Here is a 19877-nt window from a genome sequence, read left to right as displayed (position 1 = left end):
TGCTGTGTTTGAGCACCTGCTCTTATGCACTTGCACCCCTGGACAATTCTCTAAGGGCTGGTCGAGCATGAACTTTTATAACTGCATGGACGCATACATAACTTGGGCGTGCTTTTCTCTGTGTGGGCACTGGTGAATTTTCCAAACAAAAATATTGCATACTTTTGATTTTTGAAAATTACCTCAGGGTAGCTCCCTCTGCACAGGCCGGGTGTACTAAAAGGGGGGTCCTGTACATACGTTTATTCTCATTCAGGAAATGCCTTTTAAAATTGCTCAGTAAGTGACTCCAAGCTGTACCTTCTGTGTGCTCTGTTGTACTATGTAAGTACACGTTCCAGGCACTTCGGTTTGCGTTTTTTAAGGGCGTCCTGTAAAATTCTTCTGAAGTCGGAAGAGCGGCTGTGTTGGGCAGTACTTATCTCACAGAGTCTGACTGATCTTCATTTTAGAGACTTCCCACGTTCAGCCAATTTGAACATAGTCTTTGCAAAGCATTTTGTAAGATTGACTATTTTGTAAAATTCATACATTTTGGAGACTGCTCTAGATTTTTTATTTTTTTAAATAGGAGAACTTCACAAGAGAAGATAAGTTCTGCCAAAATTTCCCCTACTTTGTTTTACTTGGTCAGCATTGGGGCTGGGAACTTCTACCATGACCCATCATGCACGACTATTTTATTTCCCTTTCCCTTACTTAGGCCCATCATCATGGTGATAGCCTTCAATCAGGGGTTATCATTTATTTATAGAGATTTACTAACTTCCTTTATGAAGGGATCCACCGATTTTTCAGTTTCACAGTTGTAGCTCCTGTATGTGGTTGTTAGGTGGTGCTGTTGAGCAACGACTGAGGCTTCCCTTCCATCAGGATTATGAATGCTGTCTTCATGCTGTTCCTGGTTCTGGCCCAAAAATTGATCTGGTGTATCCCTGCTAGTTTTATGCGGTTTCAACAGTACAAATGAAAAACAAGACTGGTCAGGATTATTTATTTTATTGCATTTGTATCCCACATTATCCCACCTATTTGCAGTCTCAATGTAGCTTACAGAGACCTGTTATGGGGTCACCATTCAAGGATGTCAAATACAATTGGTAGTGCAAAAAGCTTATAGATAGGAAGAGAGATCTAAGCAGATAGTTATAGAAAGATGATTTTCTGAGCTAGGTAGTTTGGCGGAGTAGTAAAGTTAAGCTAAGGGTTCTCTTTGTAGGCCTTGTTGAAGAGATTATGACTGCAGCAAAAATCCTGCTCGCACCCTGCCACTAGGAATGCCTCTTCAGTGGGTGGAAGTACACCCGAAATGGTACTAGTCGTGTTTTTACCACTACACAGAGTGACCGTTGTATAAAAACCAAGTGCTGAAATGACTTTGAAAAATGTCCTCCTTTAAAGATAGGCTTTTTCTCTGGTGTGTTAAACTGGTCAGTATTAGAGAAGTGAAATTTGAAGGAAAACACAGGAGTTTATTGAAAAAGGAAAAAAACTGTGCAGAAGAGCCTTATTTACTACTTCTGTGTGATTTATGTATCACTGAAGGGTTTGATTTTCTTTCTTCTGTTGCGCTTCAGATGATGACAGATTATCACAAATTTCTGCACGCTCAGCAGCCTCTAGTTCGCTGGCTTCTCAAATTCTGGAACACGCTCAGAGACGGAAAGAAAATTTCTGGGGCAAGAAGTAATACGTCACAGTGCGGCCTTTTCCTAATCAAAGCAACCGTGTACAGCATCTGGAGCAGAGATGGATAAAAGAGCCTGTTGGAAGCAGGTTCTCAGGTGTGAAGCTATTACAGGGGGTTTGTGTGCTTTTTGAAGAGTTCAGCTTTTATATTTCTAGTTCAGTTACTTACTCCTGTTCACAAATGTATTTTTCCTGGATGAAAAACAAATTGTAAAATGTAGAGCAGAATGGAATATGTATTAGCTTAAAGAATTTGTAAAGACTTTTCTACTTTAGGAAACAGCATCCCTTGGAGTAAAGGGTTGATACAGTTGTTTGAATTCGGGTGTAGCTGCAGGCATTGGAAACTGCAGCAAGAAAGAAATAATGCACTTGAGAACTTAGCCTGGCGAGCACATGTAGACAGATTTTTTTATTGGCTGGGCTATATTCTGAAGAAAAATTCCCTCGCCAACTGCTCTCATGTGATTTCTGGTTAAGATTTCTAACGTTGATCCTTGTTACTTCTTGTTCCTGGTTTTGTGCCTGTTTATTTCTTAAAATCAATAAACATACAAAGTCTTAAAAAGAGAGGGGAAAAGAAGCCCTGCCCATTTTTTTAAATAAATCTTTACCCATTCACAGTCCGGCCGACAGTTAAAGTGATTTAGCTGGCTGCTGACCAGTTAAATTGCTTGTTTGGGCCTAGCTGCTAATTTTCAGCGGCATTTAACTGGCTAAGTCACAACTACCTGGTAAGTTTTGCCTCACTCAAGGCTGGATATGTTGGGGGAGGAGTCGACACTTTGGCCGCTTAAATGCTGATATTCAGCCCTTAAGTGCCAGGTTTAGCCCGTAAATGGAACTGCATAAAAGTCTGTCCTATTTTTACGCACTACCCCATGGCCACTTAAGTGCTGAATGTTGACTTAAGTGGCTGTGTGTCAGCCGGCTCAAAAATAACCGGCTGTTCAAAGCTGAAGACTGGACAGGCCTGGCTTTGAATATCCAAGAATAATTCACTTGGCGGTGAGCAAAACGCTCACCACTGCTGGCTGAATCAGACCTAGTTTATCTACATACAAGTCCACTGTTAAAAGCCTTGTACCTAGTTTTGATGAGCCATTCTGCATGTAGTTTCCCCATGGCTGTAAAGGATCTACATTATTTAGCTGGCAAGTGAACAGCTTGCTGGAAAGCTATGTGTGTAGATGGTTTCCCCAACCCTACCTTAATTCCTTTCCTACCCCACCCAGAACGGTTTCCCTCAGTCTTACTAAAACATGTAGTTCTAGCCAGATTTGAGTGAGGGCGGTTCAGAGTCATCGCTAAATAAACTTGAAAATTGTTCTCTGTAAAATTGCTGGTTGATGATCCCTCTTGACTTTTTTTCACATCCAGTCTGTAGAATTGTGTATCCTGAAACCCTGCTGCTCACGGCAGAAGGGCTTTTGCTTTAGGAACTGTTGTTCTCTGAGGACAAGCAGGCTATATTAATCTCACATGTGGGTGACGTTATCCACAGAGCCCGGTACAGAAACGCTACCTAGCGTAGTTTTCCTTTGAGGTCACGTCTGTTAATGGTTCTCTTCAGCGCATTTGTTTTTTTTTTTGCCTGTAAAGTGCCTTCCCTCGTGGGATTTTGTCCTTATTTACTCCTTTTACCAAGTTTTCCCTTCCTATGTCTTTTATTAATTTTTTTCCCCCACTTTTTAAATTTTTGCATTATTTTTCCGCTCTGAAGGCTGCCTTAGACCTGAGCACTGACTGACTGGCATCAACATTTCTTTTTTCTGGTGAGCTTGTCCCTTTTTCCCTCACCTCACTGAGCTGTTTGATTTTGCTTTCAGCCATTTTTCCTTCCATGTCATCTAAGGTTCCCAGTGGCTTTAAGCACTGTACCCAGTGCAAGTAGGACCATCTCTGGAACTGAAACTCATTCCTAGTGTATCCAGTGTTTGGGGCCAAATGATAACCATTTAAACTGTTTTCTTTGTTTGCATATGCAGAAAAGAACCCAGAAACCTAGAAAGGCTCAAAAAGAGAAGATTTTTGGAGCCAGGTCTGACTTGTCAACATCGGTATCTGCCTTGGCCTCTGCACTGGCATCGGAAGCATCTATCCCCATGGTTGCCAGACCTGAGTCTGACACTAGGAGTGGGCACGCATTGAGTGGGTCTCCACGTGCCTCAGCGCCGGCCACTGTGCAGGGCCCCCCGGGACTGGTCGACATCAGACCTGACACCAAGGAGGCATGTGGATTCAATGTCATCCTCAACACCCAGGGATAACCATGTTCAGCATCGGGCGAGGGCCAAGAAGCACAAGTATCAATCCCCCTCGATGCATGGTACCAAGAGCTTGGGACTCGAGAAGTGCTTGCATCGAGAAGAGTGCACCCCTCTGTTGAAGAAGTGCCTTTACGCCGGTCTCCAGGTAACCGGGACCCAGTTTCTGCTATGTCACCAACAACTCTGCAGGTTGTCTCCGAACCGGCGCCCCAGCCTTTACTGATATCGGCCCTTGATGAGCGGATCTGGGTCATGCTCCAAGAGCACTTGGTGGGGCTTCTTCAGGCGCAGTGTCTTGTCAGCACTGCAGGCGCTTGTGCCAGCCATGACTTTATCTGCCTCGTGGGACTATCATCCTGTAGCGCGGTCACCGATGCTGGTGTCACATGGGGCATCGGTGTTGACACCTACCCATGTGGGTACCACATTAACATGTGGAGGAAGCTTCACCAGAGTCTAGGGCCAAACCTGCATTTCGGCACTATTCCAGGCATGGACATGGTTCCTCTCGTCCGAGGCAAGCTTGGACTTGGCCCTCCCACGCGGAGTATTTTGCTGATTCCAATTCGGACAGTTCATGGGAATCTGTTGATCCAAGGTACTTCTCGGAGGTCTGATGGAATTCCATAGGACTCCTCCTATCTCCTACTGAAGAGAGACATAAATCTCTGCCTGAGAGTCTCTCCTTCCCTACTTTTGTTAAGGAGATGTGGAGGATGAGCCCAGGGCTGAGATGTTTGAGGTTCTGGCCTACGACTCTCATCCAAGAGAGGCTTTGACTTCTCATCTTCACAAGATTCTATGTGATGTTCAGGTGAAGAACTGGAAGTTCCCTCTGTCTATCCCAGTTATGCCCCCCAAAATTGACACCTTGTATCAGATAGGCCACACTCCTCAGTGGTTGAATCTGTGCTCATTCGAGCCAGGAGTTCCAAGGACTTTGTCTCGGCTGCCCCAGGCACTGAATTTGTTTGGGCATAAGATGTGGAAGAGGTCACTCATCTGATCAAAAAGCATACTGATACCATTGATACCCTATCCTGCTGGGCATCTTATGTGCCTTCCTTCTCTAGGAGATTTTCTGACAAGTTGAAATGAGGGACCTACTACTCTCAAAGGCATAGGTACACTCCCTTTTCCTCGCCCCACTCAACCTGTTCATCTCCAGCCGCTCGTTCTTGTCAACAGCATTTGCTTTTGACTGGCTGTAAGAGAGCATAGCCACCGTTATAGTGACTATTTTGGATGACCTTCCAGTATGAGGGAGACTGAGTTTTTTTTCCAAGAAAGGTAGACCCTTGTAACCTCTGTCCGGTGGGTTCTACAAATAGTCCATCTCAGTTACGCTCTGCACTGGAGAAAAATACCACCAAATTGCCCACCGAGTGCAACTTAATCTCAGCTCTCCATACAAAGAAGTACATGTAGAGGAACTCTCCGCCCATCTCAAGGCTCATGTGGTCGAACCTATTCCCAAAGAAAGAAGGGAAGGGATTTTATTGTGCCAATAAAAGACTGGGGGGGGGGGGAGATGCATCCCATCCTAAACCTAAGTGCCCTGAACAAATACCTGGTCAAAGAAAAGTTCAGGATGGTTTCCCTGGGCTCCATTCTTCCCATGATTGAGGCACAAGATTGGCTATACTCACACCCTGATACTTCCAGGCCACAGGAAGTATCTTCAGTTCTAGGTGGGGGCACAACACTTCCAGTATAGCATTCTACCGTTTGGCCTTGTGTCAGCCCCCAGGGTGTTCATCAAGTGTCTAGCAGTAGTTGCATTGTCGCTGTGTAGTCTAGGGGTTCATGTGTTTCCTTACCTGGACAATTGTTTGGTAAAAGTTCACATCAAAGGAGGGTACTCGGGAGTCTATAGGGAAATATTCAGATGATGGAGCTACTGGAGTTAGTTATCAACTACCCCAAGACCCATCTACCACCAGTTCAGCAATTGGAGTTCATAGTATCCCTGCTAGACATGGTTCAAGCACAAGCGTATTCCCCTCCAACACAGGTGAGCCACCGTCGTTGCCATTGCTGCTCAGGTTTGCAGCAGAGCCGGCAGGTCATGGCCCTCCAGATGTTGAGGTTGTTGGGCCACATGGCCTCCACTGTACATGTCACTTCCATTGCATTTCTCCATATGAAACTGCCCAGTGGACCCTGGCCTCGGGGAACCTAGTGGATGTCATTAAGTAACCCCAGAGCTAGCTCAATCTCTCCTCTGGTGGACGATTCAATCCAGTTTGACCTTGGGTCTACCGTTCCAAATGCCTCAGCCCCAGAAGCTGTTTACGACGGATGCATCCAACCAGGGGTGGGAAGCTCATCTAGACAGGCTTCGCACTCAGGGTCTCATGGTTAAGCCAGGAAATGGGTTTACAGATCAACCTCCTGGAGCTCTGGGCAATTTGGAACACACTAAAGGCTTTCAGAGATTGGTTGCTGATCCAAATTGTGCTCATCCAAACGAACAATCAGGTTGCAGTGTATTATGTTAGCAAGTAGGGGAGTATAGGATGCTACCCTCTGTGTCAGGAGGCCGTCGGAATGTGGAACTGGGCTGTCCAGTACAAGATAGATCTCAGAGCCTCAAACTCTTAAAAGACAGCACCCACATGTGAGAATAATTAGCTTATTGTCCTTGGAGAATAGCTGCTACAGGTAAGTAACTTTGCTTTATTGCTTGAACTTGCATGATTCCCAAACTTTTTGTCACCTAATGCCCATTCTGAAATGAAACCATGTAGCGGAGCTTCAGACTAGATACGGCCTGCTGAGGAAATGAATGTGAAATAAACAAAAATAGACTTTTTGTTTTGAATCATGTATGTTCTGGTGCAGAAGTTTTTTTTCATTACAGAAAAGAAAAAAGATTCAGCTATCAGATTTCTGGTTTATTTGTTTGAAAAATATTGTGTGTTAATATTAAGATATGCATTCAGATTAAATCGCATGCCTTTTGGGTTTGCCAACTTTTCTGTGTGAGTAATGAGATTTGTTGTCACCGCTAGAAGTAAATGTGATTTAGATTGCTTGTCTCTGAAATTCTGCATTCACGTATCTGTGGAAAGTAAATGTATTTTTACCTATTGTAGGTTAATAACTTTGTAAAAAAAAAAAAAAAGTATACAAATTTTTTGAATAATTTTTACCCTAAAGAATCTGAAGTGTTGTACACATTTTTTAAAATAAAAGGTTTTGCTGTAAAATTACTTTTGCTTTAACGCTAAGGGATTCGAGTCACACATTGATAAAGAATCTAGTCTTGAAGAACTAGGAGCGGACATTTCTGTAGTCTGCACAGAATATTTTTCTGTCTGACACATCCTCATTTAGCATTTTCTCCCATAAATAGCTTGTGTGGTTTTTGACACTGAGATATGTATCACATGTTTACTACTGTGCTATAACATTGAGCAAGATAAATACAACCCTCTTACAGCCAACTCGCCAGCCTTGGCTCCAGTCTTACTGTTTATTCTGTGCCACTTTGTGGGGCATTTTTCTCAGTCTTTGGGACTAGTATTGATGAGGAACTGAGTTCGATTCCCGGCACAGGCAGCTCCTTGTGACTCTGGGCAAGTCACTTAACCCTCCATTGCCCCATGTAAGCCGCATTGAGCCTGCCATGAGTGGGAAAGCGCAGGGTACAAATGTAACAAACATAAAATAGATACTATTGGAGATTCTACATGGAATGTTGCTACTATTGGAGATTCTACATGGAATGTTGCTACTATTGGAGATTCTACATGGAATGTTCCTATTCCACTAGCAACATTCCATGTAGAAGGCTGCGCAGGCTTCTGTTTCTGTGAGTCTGACGTCCTGCACGTACGTACAGAAGCAGAAGCCTACGCGGCCACATTGGTGATCTGCAAGGGCCGACTTCTACATGGAATGTTGCTAGTGGAATAGCAACATTCCATGTAGAATCTCAAATAGTAGCAACAGTGGAGGAGTGGCCTAGTGGTTAGGGTGGTGGACTTTGGTCCTGGGGAACTGAGGAACTGAGTTCGATTCCCACTTCAGGCACAGGCAGCTCCTTGTGACTCTGGGCAAGTCACTTAACCCTCCATTGCCCCATGTAAGCCGCATTGAGCATGCCATGAGTGGGAAAGCGCAGGGTACAAATGGAACAAAAATAAAATAGATACTATTGGAGATTCTACATGGAATGTTGCTATTCCACTAGCAACATTCCATGTAGAAGGCTGCGCAGGCTTCTGTTTCTGTGAGTCTGACGTACGTGCAGGACGTCAGACTCGCAGAAGCCTGCGCGGCCACGTTGGTGATCTGCAAGGGCTGACTTCTACATGGAATGTTGCTAGTGGAATAGCAACATTCCATGTAGAATCTCAAATAGTAGCAACAGTGGAGGAGTGGCCTAGTGGTTAGGGTGGTGGACTTTGGTCCTGAGGAACTGAGTTCGATTCCCACTTCAGGCACAGGCAGCTCCTTGTGACTCTGGGCAAGTCACTTAACCCTCCATTGCCCCATGTAAGCCGCATTGAGCCTGCCATGAGTGGGGAAAGCGCAGGGTACAAATGTAACAAACATGAGTATCAAAACTGAAGACCTACAGGGTGAAGAGCTTTTTGGTTTTGTGGCCTGGAATAACCTTTCCAGACTGTAAGCCCTGAGCATTCAGTTTGCTTATGACCTTGTAAAATTGTGAATTAAATTTACTTCCCTATTCAGCAGAATCCAGGTTGTCCTCAATCCAGTGGCGTAGCAAAGGGGGGGGGCGGGAGGGGCAGTCCGCCCCGGGTGTCAGCTCGGGAGGGGGGGTGCTCCCTGCCAGCTCTCCCTCCCGGGTGCAGCAAGATGACACCCCCCCGACCCAGTGCCTACCCTTCTTAGCTCCCTCCAACCAGCTGAGCACCCTACCTTTAAAGAAATTTCAGAAGCCGTGGAGAGGCGAGGCGCAGCGCCTCGCTCCTGCAAGTAAAGGAAGCGTGGATCGTCATCGGGCCTTCCCTCACGCCCTCCACTGACACAACTTCCTATTTCCGCAAGGGCGGGACAGATAGCGTGAGGGAAGGCCCGATGACAATCCTCGCTTCTTTTACTTGCAGGCGTGAGGCGCTGCGCCTCGCCTCTCCACGGCTTCCGAAATTTCTTTAAAGGTAGGGTGCTCAGCTGAGGAGGGTAGGCACTGGGTCGGGGGGGGGGGGGGTGTTGATGCGCTGAGGGGGGGTGTCATCGTACTGCACCCGGGGGGGGGGGGGGGGGGGGGGGGGGCAACGGCGAACCGCCCCGGGTGGCAGCCCTCCTTGCTACGCCACTGGCTCAATCTGGCCTCCATTTATGGAAAACAGAATGAGATTTCCGCTTCATAGGCAGGGGGACTCTGTCCTTATAGAAAGCAACCGACTACTCCAGATGCCTTCTCTTGTTTTCTTCACTCCTTTCTAAATAGCAGCTTATGAATAGGCACCTCAGGTGGGACTAATGTTGATTTGTTTGCTGAAGTAGATGTCTCTGAGGATAGTTTTACCCAATTCAGATAAATTTCCTGGGCAAACGTATATATTTTTTGAGCCATCTCAATTTTGTAATAACATTTTATTGAAACATGTTTTTGTAGTTCTGTCTATATAGACTATAAATACCATATCTGATTCCAGGTAGCTTAAGGTGTATATACTTCTGAAGATGAAATATCAATCTAAACGCACATAAAACAGAGTTGCAAGCATGCCTCAAAGCTCTGGAACCAGTGCATTTCAGCAGATCCAGAACAGTGACTGATCTGTTGACTGACTCCCGCAGTAGATGAAATGATTCTGCTGAATAGACATATAACCACTCAACTACCCTACCCTACCCTACCCACCAACAGATAACCAATGTTTTCCAACATAATTCTAGAAAGGTATGAATATACCACTATCTCCACAAATTTCCCCAGTACCACACAATCCATCTACAGGATAATTCCCATGTTAGTGTATGCAGTGGTTAGCCTATTCCTCTACTGATGCCCAAAGTTTATCATGTTCCCCCCCCCCCCCACCCCTCTTGTAAATCCCTTGTAAGTTTGCCATATGTCCTTATTTTCTTAATTAACCCCCACCGTGTTGATCAGGATGGGCCTCTCTCGTCTTTCCATGTCCTAGCTATTCCCATCTTAGCTGCCAGTGTCAGAAGATAAGCAACTCCCCTGGGTCCCACCCCTGCTATGAGTTCTTGTCTTGGGTCAGTGTTGTACATTTTCCCAAACCAGCCTCCAGTACCTCTGTATACAGAGGCAGCGTCACCATAAACGTTCCATCGTTCCTCTCCCACCAGCCTTGAGAATGTGCTGGAGAAAAGGGTGGTGGGAGAGGAACGATGGAACGTTTATGGTGACGCTTCACTTGGTAGCCACCTGTTGCTGATGTTTCCCAGAGGCCCAGTTGTTTAGACCATGTTCTTCTCCATCTCTGCTTTAGGTATGTCAATGTGCTCAAACTAAGCTTTGTTCTCCTTTTGCTTCAAAGTTTTTTTTTTTTTTTTTAAACTTACTCGTCTATAAGTAACTCTGCCCCTGAATATTGTGTCTTTTAAAATTGGGGTACATAAGTCTTGTTTCCTTTTCTTTTAAGAGATTTGTGCTCCTGTGGTGTATATTAAATGTGTGTGGGAGGTGGGGCTAGTGGTTTGGAGGCGTGGCTAGTGGTTGGGAGGCGGGGATAGTGCTAGGCAGACTTATACAGTCTGCCAGAGCCGGTGGTGGGAGGCGGGGCTGGTGGTTGGGAGGCGGGGATAGTGCTGGGCAGACTTATATGGTCTGTGCCAGAGCTGGTGGTTGGGGGGCGGGGATAGTGCTGGGCAGACTTATACGGTCTATGCCAGAGCCAGTGGTGGGAGGTGGGGCTAGTGGTTGGGGGGCGGGGATAGTGTTAGGCAGACTTACACAGTCTGCCAGAGCCGGTGGTGGGAGGCGGGGCTGGTGGTTGGGAGGCGGGGATAGTGCTGGGCAGACTTATACGGTCTGTGCTCTGAAGAGGACAGGTACAAATCAAGGTAGTGTATACACAAAAAGTAGCACATATGAGTTTATCTTGTTGGACAGACTGGATGGACTGTGCAGGTCTTTTCTGCCGTCATCTACTATGTTACTTCTTTATTTCTCAACAAATGCTGTGTATTCATTTTGAAATTGCATACAAAAAAACATACCATATACAGTATGTTACATTTAGCATCCTGTTTGGTATCTTCTCTTACGTATAACACTAATACATATGCTTAGGAATGTAGTGCACAACATTGAGTAACACTTTCCCCCCTACCCTTCCCTTAGCTTTGGTCATCACATATGCTGAACAGGAACATAATTCCATTGTGTGGTTTGCTGAGCCACAGTTGTGTAATAAGGAACCAATGCTGAGAGGAAAAATTGGTACATCCAGTGGAGGAGTAGCCTAGTGGTTAGTGCAGTGGATTTGATCCTGGGGAACTGTATCGGGCAATCAAGCCATTGTGACATCACTGATGTGGTTGGCTCTTATTGGTGGAATGAGTGGAGGAGTAGCCTAGTGGTTAGTGCAGTGGATTTGATCCTGGGGAACTGTATCGGGCAATCAAGCCATTGTGACATCACTGATGAGGTTGGCTCTTATTGGTGGAATGAGTGGAGGAGTAGCCTAGTGGTTAGTGCAGTGGATTTGATCCTGGGGAACTGTATCGGGCAATCAAGCCATTGTGACATCACTGATGAGGTTGGCTCTTATTGGTGGAATGAGTGGAGGAGTAGCCTAGTGGTTAGTGCAGTGGACTTTGATCCTGGGGAACTGAGTTCAAGTCCCACTGCAGCTGACTCTGGGCAAGTCACTTAACCCTCCATCGTCCCTGGTACAAAATAAGTACCTGAATATATGTAAACCGCTTTGAATGTAGTTGCAAAATACCTCAGAAAGGCAGTATATAAAGTCCCATTTCCCTTTCCCTCTTTCCCTTATGACATCACAATATCAGAAGTGAGCCAAGTATTGGGCAATGAAGCCATTGTGACATCACTGATGAGGTTGGCTCTTATTGGTGGAATGAGTGGAGGAGTAGCCTAGTGGTTAGTGCAGTGGACTTTGATCCTGGGGAACTGGGTTCGATTCCCACTGCAGCTCCTTGTGACTCTGGGCAAGTCACTTAACCCTCCATTGCCCCTGGTACAAAATAAGTACCTGAATATATGTAAACCGCTTTGAATGTAGTTGCAAAATACCACAGAAAGGCGGTATATCGAGTCCCATTTCCCTTTCCCCTTTTGTTTCATAATCCCCGTCCAAGATGTGATATTTCATACTGGTGCTGCACAATTTTGTTTATTCTAATTCCTTAATGAAACCAGACAGGTCTGCAGAGTAGACTTCTTTTTAAACTTGCAAAATATCTTTCCTTAGGCATGTTTCATGTTAGGTCACAGCTTCATGCATATTCATTGTGGGTATCCTGAAAGCCTGATTTGCTGGGAGTTTCCTGAGGACTGCATTGAGAACCTCTGCACTTAGGTGATGGTACCTGGTGGCGAGGGTCCATGCATCTGTTTTGCAGTAGTAGAAGAAACAATAATTTGTGGGTGCTGGGGGGAGCCAGGCTCTGCTCCCAAATTCTGAAAGAGATACAGTTGCCTTGGTAAGTGGTAGGGAAGTGCCACCAGTGACTTAACCCTAGCTGATGCCAGAAGAGCAGGTCTGCCATGGCTGTGGCAAAGATTGGAGGAGAAAGTTTACACTTGTACCCCTCCTCTCCCTCCACCCAGCCTGCCATAGCACCAGAACAGGTATAGAATGCCTAGAAGTCAAGAAGCTCACGAATATATATCCTATACACTGAATATCACTCATCAATGCACTTTCCCACGTATCTTCCCATTGAGTCTCCCATGTCTATATGCATGGCTGTTTGAGTATGCACTTATCAACTCTCCTTTTTTATGTTGAGAGAGAATGAGTGAACTTCAGTTTTTTGTGCTGGTAGCGGCACTGTTAGATATTTTGTCATCTAAGCAATGATTTAGAAGTTTATTAAAACACCACAGGTATACATAGTAGTGTGTGCAACTTGTGAATTATCATATGTTACATGTGGGCTCTTGTACAGTAACTGTTATATGGCGCTGAAGTTTGATAGCTCCTGTAAACAGTCTATAAGTTCCTTGGTGGCATGATTGACCTGAGGAGTTCCATGACTCTTAACCTTCTCCTCTTCAAAGATAAATATCTGTTCAAAAACTCTGAATAACCACATTGCACAACACTATTGTAACTCAACCACAATGTAAATTGTAAACCACTTTGAAATGAAATTTGTTTTTGGATGTTATAATAGTAGGATACAAACCTATCTCCTTAGCAAGCCAGCATGGACTTCCCAGAGAATTTAACCACCAGAGTACCAGGTTCGATGAGATTGGCCAACTCAAAAACAAACAAGACAGCGTGCTTAGATTTCATCCAAACTGATATGTTGGAGTGGGGGCGACAACTTATGGTTCCCTGCTACCCTAGTCTCAAAATATATATTTTAGGTCTTGATTGTTATTGAAATCTAGCTCAGGCTTTTTCCAGTGGGAGTCTAAGTTACAGCAACCAATTTTTCCCTGTTCCCAGAGGCTCTGCACTCTAGGTTTTGACCTGGAAAAGTTCAGAGGTCACCCCCAATTATCTCAGTCCATATGAACCAGGGGAACAGAGTTCTGGCTACGTATGTTCCCCTAATAAACCCCAAGTCGTGTGCTCTTATTGGACAATTGTCAAGGACTTTGTATGCCTTTAACACCCATTAGTTTCAAGAGCAAAATTTGTACCTCCCCAGTAACCTAATTATACATGTATTTAATTTTTGAGCGCTCTGCTCCCTTACCCAGATCAGTTCAAAACTGAAGTGTACAAGTTCACAGTCGGAGGACCTGGCTCAGATTATTATTATTTTTTTTTTTTTTTGGCGTCTTAAGACTTTCTCTCCCTATGGAGACAACTAGAATGTCCTGTGATTGGCATAATTCATTTGTTTATTTAACTCAGGGTTCTACGTGAGTATTTTTTCATCCAGTCTGTCTCAGTGTGGCAGCACTTATGTACTCAACATATATGTGGTAAATAAATAAATTCTTTATCGGTAAACCTTTATATGAAAAGAAAGTAAAAGGATATGGGAGTGAAACCTACATTCTAATTTTCTCTGCATTGTAATATCTTCTGAATTATCAGTGCTGTAAATTATTCTGGCATCACGATGACAGTTCTTAAATCTAAAGTGCACATGTTATCAAGGTTCTGTTATTGCTAGGATGGAGCAGAAGTCAAGAGTTTTGAAATACTATCAAAAAAAAGACCAAGGCCGATTTATTTTATTTAAAGCAACATGGACAAGATAAATTCAGAAAGCATGCATAAAGACTATTTCATCCTTATGTGCAGCACCTCCGCACAGTCTCATAAATGCAGCAGCAATGGCGTGCCGTTACGGTTTCCAAATCAGTAGAAAGTCCAAGTGGTTTATTATTCTCGACAATGAACCATTTATATGACTTATTAACCCATATAAAGTAAAAAGGATTTAGAGGAGGCATGGAAGCGTGCATCATATTCACCTCAATAACCACAGACACTTCCTCCTTACTTTTTTAAGTCCTAGCCTCTTAGCTTGATCTTCATCAGCCAATAACTTGGGCTGTACAAGCAGACCTTAGTCATACAACACACTTACCAGTGATACAAGTAAATTCCAGCATTTCAGAAGAAATTCTCTAGGATCCAATAAGAACTTTATTGAAAGAAAAGAACTCGGGGTAATCAAGCAAGAGTGTATGTGGCAATTAAAAAAAAAATAATAATGCACCCACTATTCCATCCTAAGCGGCACAATTATGGTGAGGCATTCTGGGTAAATAAATCAGCAATTTGTAGTATTTAAGTTGGAGATGATGTACCCACGAGTTTTGACATGCCAGGGCTAGTCTGAAGAACACAGGTACAAATCAAAGTAGGGTATACACAAAATTAGCACATACGAGTTATCTTGTTGGGCAGACTGGATGGACCGTGCAGGTCTTTTTCTGCCTTCATCTACTATGTTACTATGTTCTACTTCCATTAAATGCACATTTGCCAAGAGAATCATGATAGGAATATAACAAGAAAGTTATGTTGATGCCAGTCTGCAAGCAAGAAGAGGCATTGACCCTCCTAGTGTAACCCTAGAATATCTCCATAGTGCATTCTCCTTTTTGAAAGACTTGAGAGAAATGGGTATAGAACAAGTTGCGTTGAATGCTAGTTTTTTTTTTTTTTTTATAGCAGCCATGCTTAAGAGCAGAAACTGTACATGCAGTTGCTACCTGTAGCCAGTAGGAGGTCGGGATTTTCCTCATTCCTGCATAGAGCCTAGAGGAGACCTATCTTACCAACAGGATCGCTGTAAGCCTGAAGCCAGTGCCATTTGAGTGGATTGCAGGACTCGAGATGTAGTCCATGTGGAGTAAAGGTTTCCTGGAAGAGTGAAACAAGAATATTCCAAAAAAAAAAAAAAAAGGAAAATTAGTTCAAAAATTAGACGACAATCTTGAAAGAGTCACAAGTATCATAAGTTTAAAACGGAGAGTAAAAGAAATGGTATTCTTTCCTGTGGTACAGTGACTTCACAGTGAGAATCCTCAAAGGTAACTTTAAAACCATACAAGAACGTAAGACCTTTGAAGTCAGAATGATTGAATATTTGAACACCCAACAGAAAGGACAACGAGGACCTGGGGTTCCTAGCCCATTATAAACCATAAAGCTGTATGTCTCTGTTGATCACCCCACCCCTCAATTATCCACACCCATCCTGTTAGAATATCAATGATATGCTTTGATGTCCCCATGCATACCTCCTACCCACCCCCATCCTTCCACCCTGTCAGACTGTCATAGTAATGCTTGAATGTTTTCACTTATATACACTGTCAGCTAGCACATTTGCTTATTTCCGATCTGACGAAGAAGGGCAACCTTCGAAAGCTAATCAAGAAATGTATTAAGTTATGTCCAATAAAAAAGGTATCATCTTATTTTCTTTTCCATGTTTTATTTTGTTTGATTTCTATTGATAACCTTAAGAGTGTACTAACACAGCTACCACACCTCTCTACATGTAGAACCCCAAAGAATAGCAAGATTCCAGGCAGAATCTCAAAGAGTAGCAACGTTCCACGCAGAACCCCAAAGAACAGCAAGATTTCGGAATGCTAAAGAGTGACAAGATTCCAGGCAGAATCTCAAAGAGTAGCAGCATTCCATGTAGAACCTGATCTGACGAAGAAGGGCAACCTTCGAAAGCTAATCAAGAAATGTATTAAGTTATGTCCAATAAAAAAGGTATCATCTTATTTTCTTTTCCATGTTTTATTTTGTTTGATTTCTATTGATAACCTTAAGAGTGGACTAACACGGCTACCACACTCCTCTACTGAAGAGTAAATACAAATTAACATAGTTTTGGTTAAAGAAATAATGCTTTTCTCCCATTCTCAGTGGGTTTGCCCAGAAAAACTCACAGTTCCAAGGTCCAAGATTGATTTTAAAACATTTATTAGCTAGGCAGGTTATAAAATACAATAATTCAAACAAACACAAAAAACATATATAATATAAACATTCCTCATAAAATGCACAAAGTACATACTGAGTTAAATCCTAAAATATGCCCTGTGCAAATAAAAATGCACTTAACTGTTTCTTGAAAATATCAAACTTCTGCAACAAATGAAGCCTCAAAGGTAATTTATTCCACCCAATAGGGTCAGTATGAGATAATGTTGCCTTCACTGTAACTGAAGAATGCAAGCATCTGAAAGATGGAGAAATCAGTCGCTGTTTATTTCAGAACCTAATGCTTGTGTAGCCCCAACACCTTCTTGAGATAAGCAGGAACTGAATCATGTACTCTATAAGCAATTGGTAGCCAGTGAAGAGCTTTCTTTGCACCCGTAACAGACTCAGAATGGCCCAAACCAAAAATCATGCGTACTTTATCATGCTGTACTACCTGCAATGCATGAATTCTGGCTTCTGAAATCCCCAGTAAAAGGCTGTTACAGTAGTCTATTTTTGAACCACAATCTGAAAATCTTACTTCGGTAATAACGGTTTCAACTCGCTCAAAACCTTTAACTGAAAAAGAAAACCATGACTGTTCCAATCTACAGACTTGTGCTTGCATTGTCAACTTTGAATCAATAACTCCCAAATTCAAAATCTGATTCTTAATGGGGATCTGATCCCTTCAAAAAACAACAGGTATATGATCTATATATCAATAGTTGACCTTGTTACAAGCATCATTTCAATCTTTGATAAATTCAGAGTTAAATAGTTTGCTCGTATCCATTGACCTTTCTTAAATACTTGTCCAAATTCTCCCTTCTAACAGAAAAATTCTCAGCTATGGGGGGGGGGGGGGGGGGGGGGGGGGGGGGGAACTGTATATCATCCGCATACAGTTTAAATTCAACCTGCATCTCGTGCACTAAAGCACAGAGTGGCGTCAAAAACACATTAAATAATAGTTCCGATAAGATCCAAGGCATCATGTTTTTATTATGGATGTAATCATGTAACCCATTCTGGGCTATAAAGTTGAAAAAATACATTTTATCCAAGGAAAATCATGTAAAATGAATTTGATTTCTTTGTCTGGGTGACCAGAGAACTGGATCTAGTTTGGTCTATTTGGATTTCAGCAGACCATTTGACAGGGTTTCTCAGAAGAGACTCATGAACAAATCAGTGGCGTAGTTACGGGTGGGCCTGGGTGGGCACAGACACACCCAATCTTGGCTCAGGCCCACCCAGCTGCAGCGCCACACTGCTCTCATGCCCCCTCTCCTCCGCAGTGTCCAGGCATCTGCACTCTGGTCTCTGAACCCCTTCCCAGTGTCAGTACATGTGTCCTTGGTGCCTGCAGCGATTCATTCTTGCTTCTTGTGCCCAGCCCCGCAGGATTCCATCTGCTGCATTCTGCTGGACATGAAACAGGCAATGATGTCAGCGAGGGCAGGACATGGCAGATGGAAGCCTGCGGGGCCAGTGCATGCAGCGAAAATGAATCGCTACAGGTGCCGAGGACACCTGTACCAACATTGGAGAGGGACGGAGTTCAGAGACAGGAGCGCAGATGCCAGGACGCTGCAGAGAAGAGGGAGAAGATGTGGGGTTGGTGAAAAAAAAACCTCCTTATGTTCTTAAAAAAATATCTCCAGGAAGATACTTGTGGTGTGTGGTTGAGGGGAGGGGGCACGTGCGTTTGGAAGGGCCCATCCAATTTACCTCTGGGTCCATCCAAAATACCGAGTCTGGCTACGCCTCTGGAACAAATTGAACAGGCTGAAGTTTGGACCAAAGAGGAAGTGAAACTGTAACAGATCTTGAATTGAACTCCGAATGTTACACTAGCACGTTGCACAAACATCTAGGACTTCTACACATATAGGGGCCAGATTCTGTAAATGGTGCTGAAAAATTGATGTGGGAAAAAAATAGCCGCTATGTGCTGTTTACAGAATTATGCCTAGTGACAGTTTCTGTGCTGTGTATATAACTTGCCTAAATTTCTGTACAGAATACGCCTAGCCGGTTTCTGTGTCCTTTATAGAGTGATGTGGTAGCCATGTTAGTCCACTTTTAAAGCTAATAAATAGAAATAAAATAAACAGAGAAAACAAGATGATACCTTTTTACTGGACTAACTTAATACATTTTTTGATTAGCTTTCGAAGGTAATCCTTCTTCAGATCAGAAATAAGCAAATGTTCATAAGTAATAGTATATATAAGTGAAACATAAAAGCATTCCAATGACAGTCTCACAGGAAGAGGGTGGGGTGGGTTAGGTAAGAAATGGGGAGGGGGGCTGGGTGGATGAGAGAAGTGGGGGGGGAAGAGATGCATGGTGATAAGAGAGTGACAAAATAGTAGAATTTGTCCTAGAATCTGCCTAAATTTCCACTCTGTTTATCAATAGAAATAGATCAAAATTAAACATGGAAATGAAAATAAGACGATACCTTTTTTAAATTGGACATAACTCAATACATTTTTTGATGATTCATGTCTAATAAAGAAGGTATCATCTTATTTTCTTTTCCATGTTTTATTTTGTTTGATTTCTATTGATAACCTTAAGAGTGGACTAACACGGCTACAACACCTCTCTACATGTAGAACCCCAAAGAATAGCAAGATTCCGGAATGCTAAAGAGTGACAAGATTCCACAGCAGAATCTCAAAGAGTAGCAACGTTCCATGTAGAACCCGATCTGACGAAGAAGGGCAACCTTCGAAAGCTAATCAAGAAATGTATTAAGTTATGTCCAATAAAAAAGGGATCATCTTATTTTCTTTTCCATGTTTTATTTCTATTGATAACCTCTACAGCACTCTGATGTTCCTGAAAATAAAACTAAAGTGGAAAAAGAAGAAAAAGCAAGGAAGAGGGAACAAAAATATGAGAAGGTACCCAAAGAGAAAACACCCTCACAAATCACTAAAACCAAAACACATACTAGGAAATGTACATGGAAAGCGATGACCACAAATGCTCACAGTCTAAGCAAGAAAATTCCTGACCTTCAAGCCCTGATTTTGGAGTCTAACTTGGACATAGTTGCAGTCACAGAGACATGGCTCAATGGTTCCCATGAATGGGATGTAAACATACCAGGCTATAATCTTTTTAGGAAGGATAGAGAGGGACGTATAGGTGGAGGAGTAGCTCTGTATGTCAGAAATGATATCGCAGCGACTGAAATGACAGGGAACTGGGGAAAGGAAGAAGCAATATGGATCACCTTAAAAAGAGAGGATAGAACCTTGGTCCACGTGGGTGTTGTCTATAGACCCCCGACACAATTGGAAGAACTAGATAAAGATCTGATTGCTGATATTCAAAA

The 19877-nt window shown here is 43.3% G+C and overlaps 1 protein-coding gene across 4 annotated transcripts in view; it reads left to right on the top strand.

The window, feature by feature from the left end:
* Positions 1–7408, top strand: part of MDM1 (Mdm1 nuclear protein) — a 51227-nt gene extending 43819 nt beyond the window's left edge. For all 4 annotated transcript variants that reach the window (XM_030215430.1, XM_030215428.1, XM_030215429.1 and 1 more), the window contains one exon: positions 1578–7408. In XM_030215430.1, the coding sequence (XP_030071290.1) occupies positions 1578–1690 (113 nt within the window). In that variant the 3' untranslated portion in view covers positions 1691–7408. The remainder of the gene's footprint in view (positions 1–1577) is intronic.
* Positions 7409–19877: the final 12469 nt, after the last annotated feature.

This window comes from Microcaecilia unicolor, chromosome 9 (genome assembly GCF_901765095.1).
Source record: "Microcaecilia unicolor chromosome 9, aMicUni1.1, whole genome shotgun sequence".
Classification (NCBI taxonomy): Eukaryota; Metazoa; Chordata; class Amphibia; order Gymnophiona; family Siphonopidae; genus Microcaecilia; species Microcaecilia unicolor.
Note: the sequence above shows the minus strand (reverse complement) of the source record. Positions and strands in the feature narration are given on the sequence as shown.